Here is a 14,874-nt window from a genome sequence, read left to right as displayed (position 1 = left end):
CCGTCCGACTGTCCGAGCTATGGCTCGTCCCTGCAATGCTTATGAGTTATGTCTTCCGTGTAACAGTATGATGAGAGACTAGTGATAGATATACTCCCAAGTTGGTATCACATTGTGGGTGCCCTAATGCTAAAAAAAGACATCACTAGCTAGTCCTCCATACGAGAGTTATGTCTTCTTAACGGTTGATATTTGTTGTGGTAAGTTGCACAATGGTAGGAGCATAAATGCCTCACACATATGACATTGCGTTACTGCCTAAGACCATCATAAGCATGCATCTCGACGGCAACGGCCTAATCAAGCAGGCTATCAAAAAGTGAAGACCTACCGTGCCGTGCCGGGTTCGGTGGTCGCGGTTTTTTTTATAACTGTGGTTGCAGTTGAAGTACTCTCAGGGGTTGGTTAATGCCTATAATGCCAAAATGTTTCATCTACCTTGGCAATAGTGTTTATGATTTCCGAAAAAAAGACCGATGCATTGGACCCAGCCGGCCGATGGCTGCTAACTGACTGGGAGGGAGTAGTTTTCATGGAGCAGTATGTACGTGCATAACAAAAGTTTCAAAGCTCAGGTTCCTAATGGGCTGATCCTGATCCTGAGGGGCAATTTGGCGGTGCTTCTCAGAAGAATTCACAAATTTTGGTGAAATCTAAAAAAAAACTTTTCTATTTACACAACGACCTAAAAAAACCCACACTCTACCAGAATTACTTCAAAATCATTTTCACCCTGCAACCTCCACCATAATCAGTCAGTCTATCATTGAATTAAGGAACCGGAGCTAAGAAACAGCAGAGAGTGAACTCCCTAACAAAACTAGCTAGGGAAATCATCATCAAAATGAAGAAGTTAGGTGTTGGTTCGTCTTTGTTCACAAGTTTCTCTCATTGCATCATGTCACCCCTTTGCCCTTTGGAAGCGTGTTTTCCAGGAGTGCAATGGGATTTTCCTTATGAGATGACAGATGAGTGCAATAGAATTTACGCTATGGTGTGAGGACTGTTGCGTCCCGAACGGGCCGGGACTAAACAATCGCACGTGAAACGCGTCAACTCAGATCGATCGCACCCATCGGCAACATGCATGGTGGTAGAGCAGAGCACTACTGCGCAGACCGCGTACCCTTTTTCCCCCGTCGCAACAACTGCCCGACCCGACGACTCCATAGGCGCCATCGAGTTTTGTCACCGGCGCAAGCCAAGCATATATCATGTAACTCCTGACCATTCACCAGTGCACACGGCAGTCGTACCCCACCCCACTCGCGTTTAGTTTATTCTACCGACGGCGGCGTATCACCTGCAACTAAAAGGAACAAAATAATATAATTTTTTGGTGCGATTTTTTTTTTGTCGCTCCTCTCTTCTCGCCGTGTGATACCCCGTACGATAGAAAAATAAACTGTAATCCCTACGATCCCCGCTCGCTTTGAAGTAAACAAATCGATCACCTAAGACCACATGCATGGAAGGAAACAATAATCATGCACGGAAGGAAACAATCATGCGGTGCCCCTCTCTCACTCGGTTAGATATCTTTCATCTCCACGTAAACCGGATCGTCGATCGACGCCAGACCAACATCGACGCGCCCCTCCTGTCCTTCTCGTGGTGCGCTCTCGCGAATCCACGCCACCCCGCAGAAGACGCCGGACACCACAACGCCCCGCCGCCGCCGCACGCCAGGCACTCATCGGCTGGACGCCACGACGCTAATTTGGCCCTCGGACGCCGCCGGAACGCCCCCTCCTTGTCCAACAGCCATGTTGTCGACGCCGACCGCCGTCGGATGACTGCGAAGAGGCCCTCGACGATGCCGCGCTAACAGAAGGCGACTGCAACTACTTTTATCAGGTGTGGTTTATGATTTCATCTTATTCTGGATGATAACTTTTTTTCCCTTCAATTTCCTTACTCAGCCAATGATTTCATGATAATCATGATCGTTGCATATTTGAGATTATGCTAATTTTATTTAATCATGTTCCTGTGTGAACAAGGTGCTATTAGAACATGCTCATATGACTACATCCTACCTCTCCCAATCCTCATCGTTGCTATTAAGATCTCCTCCGGCGCCGTCCTCCTCTGCGATGCCCTCTCCATCATGGCGAGGTCCATAGGATCCAGCGGCAACAAGGTTGAGGGAGTCACGTGGTAGCGAGATCCATCAGCCAGCATCCTGGTTCTGGTGTATTATTTGATTTATTTCTCGATACACTGCTACGAGGGACTATACTAAGTCGTGCGTTGCTGCAGATGGCTCCGGGTGTATTCTTGTTCGATCCTGCTGGACAAGAAGGCCTGAGTGACGACAACTCAGGCGACGGAATTGGTCTGTCATCGTGGAAGTTTAGGATCGACGCTGACTTGCTTGTCGTAAGTATAGCCGCCATTGCCCTTTTGTTTCAATTCTCAGACTAATAGTTGTTTGTTAGAGTTCAGTAAATTCAGTTCAGTTGTGCAATAAATTTAGTTTTTCACTATCATCAGTCATCAGATATTCATAATTCGAATCTGAATATAAATAGTATTAGGAGTCTGTATACTTGAAACAGTGTGCAATACATTTTTGTTCAGCATTGATACTCGTCAATCAAGGACTCCTTAGTTGGTGGCGGTTGCGGAATAAGTGGTGGCACCAGCTCAGGTGCTCCCCGCGGATGCTAGGGTGAGCTGGATGGGCCGGAGAATCTGTATGTCAAGATGTCCATGCGCAGGGTCTCCGGCAGCCAACTATTTTTTATTATTATTGAATTGCATAAACTGTTTTTTTTTTTGCCAAGAAAATGAAGTTAAGACAATTAGTTGATTGGGATTACCATTTACTCTTTTTTTAAATAGTGGTCTTCGTTTCGGAGCCCTTCATGCAGTTTAATAATGGTCGGGGAGCTAGGCTTGCGAGGACTTACTCTTAATTGAGTTGCGAGCTAGGGATGTAGCACTTCAATGGGTGTCTTGGTTGAGTTCTACAATTACCAAAAATTGATGGTGCCGATAAGATTGACAATTATGTAACTCTGCAATACATTTTTTTCCAAAAAAGAGGGCAAATGCTACTTATGGTTGAATCCATGTTCTTTTTGTTGTTTTGATTTGATGTCCACAGCCCACATGTTAACTTTCAGATGTGTTTGTAAATAATCAAAAGGAGTTGGCCTAATACCAATCTTTCTTGTCGTCTTTTTCATTCTTTATATTTATATAAATTCTCATCAACAAGTACATGGCTAGGTAATGGCCGTAATGCTGCATCCTTTAGCCAGTGTGCCCCTTGAGATCTACTGACTGCTAGCTTATGCATATTGTCTTTTATTTGTAGGGTAGAGAGCTGTATAGGAAATATTCAACAGTTTATTTCTAAGCTATATCAGAGACTTTAATTCATGTCTTTTATTTGGATCGAAGAAAACTCATCCGAGGATGAGATTGTTGGCCTGACAGAAATGTTCAAAACACGATATAAATTTTTAAAATATTATTGTTCTTTAAAGAATCTTACATCTTATACATTCCCCTCCTTGCCTGGAGGTATATATTATTCAGATTTCCTTTGCTACTTGATCTGTGCAGTTCTTTTTCCTCTTAGAAAAGAAATCATTGAACTTTATACTTGAGACACAATTGGTCAAGCCTCATCAATGAAAGCCTTTCGACCAACAATAATTGATCCAGTAGAGGCACCTAAACCTTTAGTTACGCATACTGCAGTTTAAGTTTCTAACACGATAGAGAGAGGGAGGGAGGAGGGAACATAGTGCTATGCAAAGTGAAGTATAGCAAAACTGAATCGTTAGCTTCACACAAGAAAATTAGAGCATGTTGATGAAACTTAAGCAACATTTGTGGCACTAAGAGTGAACATATCTAGATATCAGTTGCAATATGCATTTTCTATCATATTTGTAGTTTTCTGAAGGGTAGACCTTCAGAACTTTTCACAGCTAATAAGCAGGGCTAGAGCTGGAACAGTAGTGGTAGTTGAAAAGATTGGAACATCACAGGTCCTAATAGTCATAGATGATCGGACTAAATATGCTTGTTTGGGAAAAAAACAAAATCTCTAAGTTGTGGATTTTTTTGCCTATTGGTGTAGTCTATAGATAGTCTTTCCAAGCGATATGGAAAGAGATCTTCATTGATATGCACCAATCCAAGAGCATAGTGTGAGATTTTTATGGAGTAATTCAACAGAATTCAACACAAGATTTTGCAATTTGTTAGTTTCAATAGGATAATTGTTTTTTTGTGTGTAAATGTTGCAACTCCTTTCAAATTATGATGCAATGGCTTCTGGTGCACCTTAGCTTGTTGAAGAATTTGTGTGAGAGAAAGCTGAAGCAAGTGCAGTTAAGCCAAAGATATGTCTCAATAGCATGTAGAATACCAAATTTACTTTCCTGCACAATTATCGTCGACGTGTCAGGTTACCAGTTGTGCTACAAGGTCACTACCACTACCGGAAACAGTCGCTTTGCCGTGTGCCATAGGCACTCGGCAAAACCTAAAAAACACTCGGCAAATGATTTGCTGAGTGTAACATTCGATAAACAGCACACGACATCTACAGTGCTGGCAAACGGCTCTTTGCCGAGAGCTGAAACTGACACTCGACGAAAAATAGTAACGTGACGGAGTGGAAATGGTCACAACACGTTTGTCGAGTGTCAAATATCAGGCACTCGGCAAACCTTATGTATTATGATCCTCGGATACCAAGATAATGAATTTTTATTGTGGATCGAATGCTGTTAACTAGATTTTGTATATGCTTGGTAAAAGAATTGTTGGGGCAGTACAAAAGGCACAATCCAAATTATTCCATGGATTAACTAAACTTCAGTTAAATTTTTAGCAGATGCAAAGATAGTAAAATGAGAGTTTTTGTCTAATATTTTGTGGCTCTCTGCTGTCACTTAGAAAAAAAATTATGTTGTCTCATGGGACAAAAATATATTCTATGATAAAAAACTATGCATGTGCATGTTCAATACTTAGGTGTACTACTTGATGGAGTTAACATGTCGGTTACAAAAGTTCATATGGTATTGTCCATAATTTGAAGGGTATTAGATTTAGATTGGGTGCATAGTAGGCCACCTAGCTTTATTCTTGCAACTTCTATCTTTTTATGTGTTAGTCTTTGCCAATGGTATAATTTGTTCGCAAAGCTCAAGCAAGACAATTGGTAAAGATCAAGCAAGACAATTCAACGAGGTTGGCCCTTTAATTTTAGTGTTTTCAGCATGCAGACCTGAAATTAAAAAGTGGCTGCTCCTTGAGAACATCAGTGGTGCAAAATAAAAGATATGCAGGTTATACATTATGAGACTGGTGAACCTTCTGCAGTTTTCTAAACGAATATTTCCACCATTAGTATATAAGTCCATTCCTCTGCGTTTCTTCGTGCTTCCATTAGCATATAATATGAAAGTATTGTTGTGTTCATCATGACTTTCAGTTGACTACTCCTATTAGCATATACTTCTTCGGCCCCAAAATATAAGTCATTATGGGATACGTGCAGGTCAAACTTTCTCAACTTTGACTAGATTTATAAAAAAATACGTACAACATTTATATCTCTAAATAAGTTTATTATGAAAATATATTCAATGGTCTATGTAATGATACTAATTATGTATTATAAATATTAATATTCTTTTATATATAATTGGTCGAAGTTAAAAAAAATTGACTTCTCGAAAAGCGAGAATGAATTCTATTTTGAGACATGGGGAGTATATGAAAGCAGTGTTGAAAATATTTTAACAATTAAGTTCGTCTCTGTCTGATTGGTAAGCTTAGACATCATAATGATATCAAAAGTTTCAACTCTCATGGACACCCTCATGGATCAGTGCAAAGCATCCAAATCCTACAACATACATAAATGACAACCTTAAAGTTAACGTTCTGGCATTAGAGTATATACGTACAGACACATAGACATGGTGGTGCAAGTGAGCAGCCAGCAGGATTCGAGAGTTAGAGGGTGTTTGGATTCCAGAACTAAACTTTAGTCCTTGTCACATTTAAATTTTAGATATAAATTAGGAGGACTAAATATGAGCTAATTATAAAACTAATTATATAAGTTGTGGCTAATTCGTTTGCCAGCGCAGTGTACATAATGGTATGGAGATGTGGTTGAATTTATTTGTGGATTTGTTGGCGCACAAAAGAAATGGATATCGGAAATCTCTTCTTGCCGATATAAAACATGATCTTAGCCGCATCACGGAAAGATCTACACAGTAGAGTTTGTGAGGCCTGTGATGCCACGCTCTCTGTGACTGTGTAAATTTCACGAACGTAGCTTTTTGGATTAAATGTCATTTTAACGTCGACCATATACTTTTACAGTATTATTATTTTATCGTACGATCCGTGCATTTTTAGTACAAAAGTTTAGCTGTCGCATAGGAACATACGGACACTAACTAGTAGAACCAAAAAAGCAAAAAAAAGGACATGGAAGCCTGCCTTGTAAGGTTGACTTGCATTGGCTAGCTAGCTAGCTACTAGCTAACTAACCGGCCGGGCCATCGACGTCCCACCAGGATACATTGGTCTTGTTCGGCTTATTCTATATTCGACTTGTTCGGTTTTTTTTTTCAATTGGAACAATGTTTTTCTCTCACAACAATTCAGCCGAAACAGTGTTTTCAGCCAGTTTTAGCTAAGTTTCAGACCAGCAAACGAGACCATTATATTCGAGTTTTTTTACGGTTTCTTTCTTTCATTTCAGGAGCGGCGGCGACGACGACGGGAGAGGCATACGAATACGATCTTCAATTCTTCATGTATGTAGGCTTCTGGACCATAGGAGTATGCATCAATGTGTTAGCCAGCATGCATACTACTGTCGCAATCTACCACATGCATGCACGGACGACAGCATGGTGGTCGTACCGTACAGCAATTGGGGATTCTCACCTCCAAGCATGCAGGTCCACCGTGTTCTTGGACATGGTGATCATCACGATTTTGTTGGGACATTAGGCTCTATACCTATGCCAACGAGAGGGAGCAAGTTCTTTGAGTGCAAGGGATATCACAAAGTCATCCAACAATTCCAGTTGGCAACGAGGCCCATCGTTGGTGGAGAGTAGTTTTCTTTTGCTTGGTTTTCGGTTCTTAAAGAGTTGGAGCTCTCTTCTGTTTACTTGCTTAAATCGTTTTCTTGGCTTAGTTTGGCGGCCTGTGCGCCGTAGTAGTTTGGTTTTTTCTCTCGTCTTCAGTAGTTGGGAGTTTTCATACTGCTCCTAGTTGTCTGTAAATAATGTGTTTTATTTTCTTTTATTTGTCTAATAAAAATTCGGTAAAGCTTTTACCGCCTTTCTAAAAAATTATATCACAAGGTCGAAGACACAAACTCTTTTGCAATGATGTACAACTACGTTGTCTTCCTAAATGACCAAAAAAAAAACTATCATGAACACGCGTATCTTATGCTTTCTTTTCGACGCCAGGCATTGTTATTACTTACATTTTGGTGCAACTAAAAGTTTGTGAGCTTTATGTTCCTAGGCCTTGTTTAGTTTTTTTCCCAAAAATTTATATTATATTCCATTGAATGTTTGGACATATGCATGTAGTATTAAATATAAACTAAAAAATAACTAATTGTACAGATTGCGACTACTTTTGCGAGACGAATTTTTTAAGCCTAATTAGTCCATGATTTGACAATAAAGTGCTATAATAACATATGCGCTAATGACAGATCAATTAGGCTTAATAAATTCATCTCGCGGTTTAGTGACGTATTCTATAATTTGTTTTTTATTAATATTTAAACATTTCATGCGATATCTTATATAATATTTAACGGAACACCCTCAAATATTACCGCCTACAACTAAACAAGGCCTTACGCGGACTTGGACTGGATGGGGTGGGCCTAGGCCTTTATGCTCTTCCTTTAAGCTCACTCTTCTCAAGTCTAGCGCGGCGTTGGCTGGCTGGCATCAAAGACTAGGCCAGTCCCGCACGGCCGCACGGGCAGCACAGATAGCTGTTAGCCTCCCGTGAAAATTGTTGGTTTGCTCTAGGGCCCACACTAGCTCGAGCAACGCCATGACCTAAGCTATAGTAGACAGGTAGACTACTCCCTCCCGTCGGATTAATCATGGAAATCAACTAGTTTTAAATTTAACTAAAATTTACTACATAAAAAAATTAAAACATTTGTAAATCTATTTGGAGATATAATTATGGATACTAGTTTTTATAAATTTAGTCAAACTTATAAAAGTTTGATTTAGTTGAAACATATAACAGTAAATTTTCTTTTTCGGAACGGAGTAGTACTACTAAATTAGAATATCTATATAGTAATATAACACTATATTTGGAATTGTCATACTGTTTCCGGGAAAAAATGGCAGACTTGGAACATAGAAGGCATTTGTTGCCTAGTCAGTACCTGGATTCTACTAAATGTAATCTGTTTATTTATGATACGGGTTTTACCTTTTTTCACTAAAAAGACAGAGGTTTATGAGAATATGATTCAAAACCTAACAAATTTACCTAGAATTCGATTTTCTGGCTAAGAGCGTACTAGTAAATCACATAAGATAATTCCAAAAGTAGGACAAACAATGTTCAAAACATAAAAAAGTACCAAAAGAGTTCAGAAGCTTGAGAGAATAGAAGAAACCACTGACCGGTCCGCACCCTGGACAGAAAAAAATATTAAAAAAACAAGACACGCTTGGAAGGAAAACGAAAACCTTCAGAGGCCTCCTCGCTCGTCTCGGTGTATCCCCCATCCGCCAATTAATGCTCCTTCGGGACCAGCGCCTCACTTCAATGCGAAGAACCAAAAAGGACTCGCAGTCTGGACTCTGGAGAAGGGAAAAAAGAAAGAAAGAAAGAAAGAGCAGCAGCGCAGCGGGAAGCAGAGCGCAAGAAGGAGGCGGACTTGCTCGGCTGGGATCCCCCGCCAGGGGTCCACATGGCGGCGGCGCCTTGAGCGGTTGAGCCGGGCCCTCCCACCAGCGACGCCGGCGGCCGCGACGTCTCGAGATGCCGCCGCGGGAAGCGGCGCTACTCCTCCTCGTGCTCTGGGGTGCGTCCTTGAGATTTTTCCTCGTTTCCTCCCCATGCTTCGCGTTTTCTCGCGTTCGGGTTGCAATGCCGGGGAGAATTCTAGCGCGGATTGCGTTCTTGCGGTGGGATCGCCGGGGAGGAGCGGCGGGCATGGCGTGCGTGGCAAGTTCCACTGGTCGTGTGGGGGGGGGGGGGGGGGGGGGGGGGGGGGGGCAGCAGAAGATGGTTAGAGGTTTCGGCTTTTCCTCCATGGAGCTGTTGCTCTCGTGATTCGTCCGAGCGCATCTGAATCATGCCTCAGGCTTTGGCATGTGGAAGTTGGAATTCCTTCTGAAAAATCTGCACTTCGATTTTTTTCGGCTTTGGCGCGCGGTGATTCCTGGCATGCTTTTCCGCGTGCCTGAGTGGCCGAGTAGGAGTTGCTGGGTTGTTAAAACAGCGTGCGGTAGATACGACAGGAGATATGATGCCATGATGGTAGCATTTTCTGTCTCATATCGAGCTCGAAATTTTTAGGCTTTGGCAGTTCGTTCAAGTGCTTGGTGAGGGTTTTGGGCTCATTTTGTGCTGTCTTTTTCTTGCTAGAGCTGTCAATTGTCATCAAACTCTGCGTTGCCTGACTGGATACAGACTGTACAATTCCAAATGCAGAGAAGGAAACCCAACAATATTCAGTGCATTAAAAGACATTTTCGTCAATGTAGCGCTCGCTCTTTATTTCTGAGTTCTGATGCTTGTATGCATTGTTTCTTGTTTGAATATCCAAAGCAGTGCAACTCGGAACATCAAGCTCTACAACTACATGTCTTGCATCATACTTATTCGGATTCTGGAGTAGAACCCATCAGCATCGCTTTCCTGCCCTAGCCCCTGGCCCAGCCCCTTCTCCTCAACCTCAAGGTAAGTACAAAAACCCTTGAGATTTGTACACATGAATAGTATAGGTGTAGCAAGCAGATATAATTCTCAGTTTCTCACCATGACCGAAAATACATTTTTCAATGTGTACCTTTCCACTTTAGCTATTTGTTCTATTTAGCATTCTTCATACAAATCATTGTTCCTTTTGATACTCAGGCCCCATTATTGCTCACCCAGTGCATAGGCATCACAGAAGAAGGCATCATGCTTCCCCACCACCTTCATCGTTTTCGCCAGTAAGACAAGGTTTGTTTACTTTCTCAACTGTCCAATAGAAATGACAAATCTTATTGTTAGTATGAAGAAATCAACAATACTAAGACCTTTTCATGCCTGAATTTTGACAGATTGCAGCAGAACAACTTGTTCTGCTCCACTTACGTCGACTCCAATTGGTTCACCCTGTGGTTGTGTATATCCTATGCAAATTCAGCTTGATCTTGGCGTGGCACCGTATCAATTATTTCCCAGATTCGATGAGTTAGAAATTGAGGTTGCAGCAGGTACATTCCTGAAACAGAGTCAAGTTCGGATAATGGGTGCTGGGAGTAGTCTTCAAGATCCTGAAAAAACAACAGTAACCATCAATTTGGTGCCATTAGGCCAGAAATTGATAGGACTTCAGCCTTACTGATTAGCAACAGATTTTGCAAAAGAAGGTTCCAATAACTCATCCGTTTTTGGTGACTATGTTGCTACATATGTTCATTATCCAGGTGAATAGATGTTGATGTATTCACTTCACTAGCCTTCTGTAGTGATTTTTGTTGTTTTGTTTATCTAATCCTTGTTCTTTTTCTTATCTAACCATACACATATCGCAGGCCTTCCTTCTTTAGTACCTATTCCTGGATCCTTGGGTCCAGTAAGCAGTAACGAGGACCCTTTTAGTGCAAATATACACAATAGAAGCCATCACAAGATTAACTCTAAAATGGTTGCCATAATTGCTCTGTCAGCTGTGGTTTTTGTTTTGACATGCTTGGCCATTGGCATCGTTTGGAGATTCAATGGACTAAAACATTCTCATGCTACGGGCCCTATTTCAAGTTCTTCCATCACTAGAAAAGGAGGTAATTTTCGTGACAATTGGCACATTATACTATACTTCTGGTATATTGCACTATAGTCATTTGCATTTGGATTGATTAAGATGCAATTATATGGTATCCCTTGACCTTGTTAGACAGGGGTACTTTCTACTCCTGTACCCTGAATTAGAATATGAGTCAGGTGATGCACACTCCTGTGTTCCTGCCTCCCGTTGCCAGGAACTCACCTGGTCCTTGATGGTTCTTGACTTTGGTTTTTAAATTTCTTGTTGCTTCATTTCTGTTCCTCTATCTGGTCCAATGGAGGCACTATCAATACTTTGGTTTGTCATGTATCGAAGTATGTCGTGATATACAATGATCTTGTTACTATTTACACATCAAGTAGTTTGTAATAAGTGGTATGATTCTACCCGGTGTAGATGAAGCCGGATGTTTATCCATTATCTAAAAAAAATTTACACATAAAAAGACCAGCAGGCACAGAGCACTGACTTGAACACTAAGGGCACTACTTATGATCTTGATTTAATTCATGAACAACAATGCATAAAGAAGCATAGAACACCCTAATGGAATATAATCTCCCCTTAATTTTTGTAATAGAATTTATTTTTCTGTTTCAGCTATGAGGTCATCGTTCTCTGGTACAAGCAGCTCGGCAGCATCATTTGCTTCAACAATAGGAACCTGCCCATCCACCGTAAAGACATTTACAATAACTGAGCTTGAGAAGGCCACAAAAAAACTTCAGCTTCAGCAAAATAATAGGTGAAGGGGGTTATGGACGTGTTTATCGCTGTGTAATTGAAGATGGCGTTGAGGTTGCTGTCAAATTGCTCACAAGGAAACATCACAACAGAGATCGCGAGTTCATTGCAGAGGTTGAGATGCTAAGTCGTTTACATCACCGCAATCTTGTCAAGCTGATTGGTATATGCATTGAACGGAGCACGAGGTGCTTGGTATTTGAGCTTGTTCCAAACGGAAGTGTTGAATCTCATCTACATGGTATTTGAGCATGCTAATTTTCATAGCATCTTAACAGTACTTACACAATTTAAGAAACTTGAACATAACTGTTTTTTGTAGGCATGTAATAATCACTTATTCCTGCACTTCTATTTTGATATTCCAGGTTCAGATAAAATATATGGCTCGATTGATTTTGACACTAGAATGAAAATAGCCCTCGGCGCAGCAAGGGGACTAGCCTATCTGCATGAGGACGCCAACCCTCATGTCATTCACCGGGATTTCAAGGCTAGCAATGTTCTATTGGAAAACGATTTCACACCCAAGGTTGCTGATTTTGGGCTGGCAAAGGAAGCATCAGACGGGATGGATCATATTTCTACTCAGGTCATGGGGACTTTCGGGTAAGACCTCTACTAGTGTTAATCAACAAGTGCCATCATACAACTCTTGTATGCCCTTTTGATGATGGCGAGCGTAATTACTCTTGATATAGATTGCTTGAACAATTTAAACAATTAATGTAGTGCTATATTATGGATCATTTGATTCATTTTTCTCCATGCTCTGCAGGTACGTTGCCCCAGAGTATGCGATGACAGGGCATCTGCTTGTCAAGAGCGACGTCTACAGCTACGGTGTGGTGCTCCTCGAGCTGCTGTCAGGCCGAAAACCCGTGGACATGACACAGCCACCGGGGTCCGAGAACCTGGTCACCTGGGCGCAGCCCGCTCCTCACCACCCGGGAAGGACTGCAGCGGCTGGTGGACCGTCGCTTCCCGGCCGGTTTACGACTTCGAGAAGCTGGCCAAGGCGGCGGCCATCGCGTCCATGTGCGTGCACGTCGAGGCGTCGCACCGGCCGTTCATGGGCGGAGGTACGTGCAGGCGCTGAAGCTGATCCACAGTGACCCAGATTGGCGCTTTCCAGCTGCACAAATAAAGTAAAAGTGGTGGTCAAAATAAGCTGGTCTGATACAGCTTCTGCTTTTTAGTACAAATAGGAGCTGTGGGAATAAGCATGGTCAGAATAAGCTGCTGAAAAGCGTAGTGTTTGACTGTTGATTTTAGCTTATTTTGGCCATAAGCAACTTAAGTTGTACCAAACTGGCTGAGTGGCGGGGGGGCGGTGACGAGATCTGCAGCGGCTAGTTCGCGGGTGGCGCGACCGAGGAGTCCCCGTGGAACGACGTCAGCAGGAGCTCGTGGAACGACGACCCACCGGCCACCCCGGGCCCTGCGCTCCCCCTGGGATACGGCTCGGACCCTGCCGGCGCCGACGAGCGGAGGCCACGGTCGGCGTCGAACGCTGTGCTGGACAAGATCGAGTCCTTGGCGATGTACGACTGGTCCGGCCCCCTGCGCACCAAGGGGAGGCACAGCTTCTACAGGCTGAGGGGGAGCATGAGCGAGCACGGTCGCCCCTCGGACGACGGCAGCGTCGAAGGTTACTTGATGTAGCCGGCTAGCCGCCGGCCCGGCGACCGTCCGCGGCAGGCATGCCTCGCGTTTCTTGTCTCGGTCTAGAATTGTATAGCTGCTGCAGTTGACGAGATTTTGGTGCCGGTTGCGAAGAACACATCGTTCTGGACATCTGACGTATTATTCGTCTATTCGATGAATTTTGGCCCAGAGGTGTTAAATTCTCAGATTTTTTAACATATATATATAGGACGAGCGAAAAATCGAGGTTGTCAGAATTGCGATCCTATACTGCGGACAAACACAGAAATTGCCGTGAGCACTACCATTCTGATTAGAATAGACAACTAGCGAAATGACACGATCGCCCAGTGCTAACTGGGCCCAATTGACAGCACAGTGGGGCCCTCAAGCAGACACCGAATCCTCGAGCAGGCCAGCGCAATCGTCGCGCGCCTTCTCTCTTCCCCACCACTCGAACAGACTAGCGCTTCTCTCACTAGAAGGCTAGAATTGCTTCCTCGCTTCTTCCCTTTTTTTTCACGACCGAAGCGAAGGCGAAGTGAACACAGGCAACACGACGGCAATCGCCGAGTCCTCATGGCCTCGACCAGTGCTCCCGCAGTCGCATGCCGCGTCGCGCCGGCGCGCGCAACGACCTCGGTTCTTCCCGCGCACTCGCTGCCGGGCTGCAGGGCTGCGGTGGTGTGGCGGTGCTGGGTCGCGAGGAGGGGGAGACGGAGGCGGTGGGCGGGGCTGCGGGCAAGGTGCCGCATAAGCTGCGACGGCAGCCAGCCGTCAGCCGTGCAGCCAGATTCCGAGAGCTCTGCGGAGGGATTGGTGGCGGAGGAGGACGGGCCGCGGCGGCCGCCGTTCGACATCAACCTCGCCGTCGTGCTCGCCGGGTTCGCGTTTGAAGCCTACACCAGTCCGCCGGTGAGCACCTTGCTCCCGTCATGAGCTACTCGTCCCCATCATTGAACTGGTTTAGTCCAAGCTGGTGGTGGAGGCAACCTCCATGGATTAGTGGATTAGCTTACGTGGCACGATTGGTCGTCGTATTTGACAGGCAGATGTGGGCTGGCGCGAAACTGATGCGGCTGACTGTCAGACAGTGTTCCTGTCCGAGTAAGTCCTAGGCCTACCCTTCCTTACAGAGCTTGGACCATTTGTTGTAGCTATGGTGCTAATTGCTAAGCCGTTACTGTAAATGTTGTGAATGATGCATCGATGCCACAACTATTGCAGTGTGTTTCTCCGTGAAGTATACGATGGACAGCTAGTCGTCAGGCTGAAGAAAGGCATAAACCTTCCTGCAATGGATCCATGGGTACGATGATGCGTAATTGTGTATGCTGCTGAATAGTCATTATTTGTATTAAGCCTCATTCTCTAGTGGGTCAGTACAACGTTTTTATGTTTGCAGTTATTAATCAAAGTCC

At 43.6% G+C, this 14,874-nt stretch overlaps 1 protein-coding gene and 1 pseudogene across 1 annotated transcript; both read left to right on the top strand.

The window, feature by feature from the left end:
- The first annotated feature begins 8,795 nt into the window (after positions 1–8,795).
- On the top strand, positions 8,796–13,120 carry LOC136493312 (receptor-like serine/threonine-protein kinase ALE2; annotated as a pseudogene).
- Positions 13,121–13,886: 766 nt separating this feature from the next.
- On the top strand, positions 13,887–14,826 carry LOC136494699 (uncharacterized). The gene is made up of 3 exons (XM_066490866.1): positions 13,887–14,368; positions 14,502–14,560; positions 14,681–14,826. Exons 1-3 carry the CDS (start codon positions 14,033–14,035, stop codon positions 14,769–14,771), a joined length of 486 nt encoding a protein of 161 aa, XP_066346963.1. The 5' UTR covers positions 13,887–14,032; the 3' UTR covers positions 14,772–14,826.
- The last annotated feature ends 48 nt before the right edge of the window (positions 14,827–14,874 follow it).

The sequence above is a fragment of the Miscanthus floridulus genome, chromosome 11 (assembly GCF_019320115.1).
Source record: "Miscanthus floridulus cultivar M001 chromosome 11, ASM1932011v1, whole genome shotgun sequence".
NCBI classification, from domain to species: domain Eukaryota; kingdom Viridiplantae; phylum Streptophyta; class Magnoliopsida; order Poales; family Poaceae; genus Miscanthus; species Miscanthus floridulus.
Note: the sequence above shows the minus strand (reverse complement) of the source record. Positions and strands in the feature narration are given on the sequence as shown.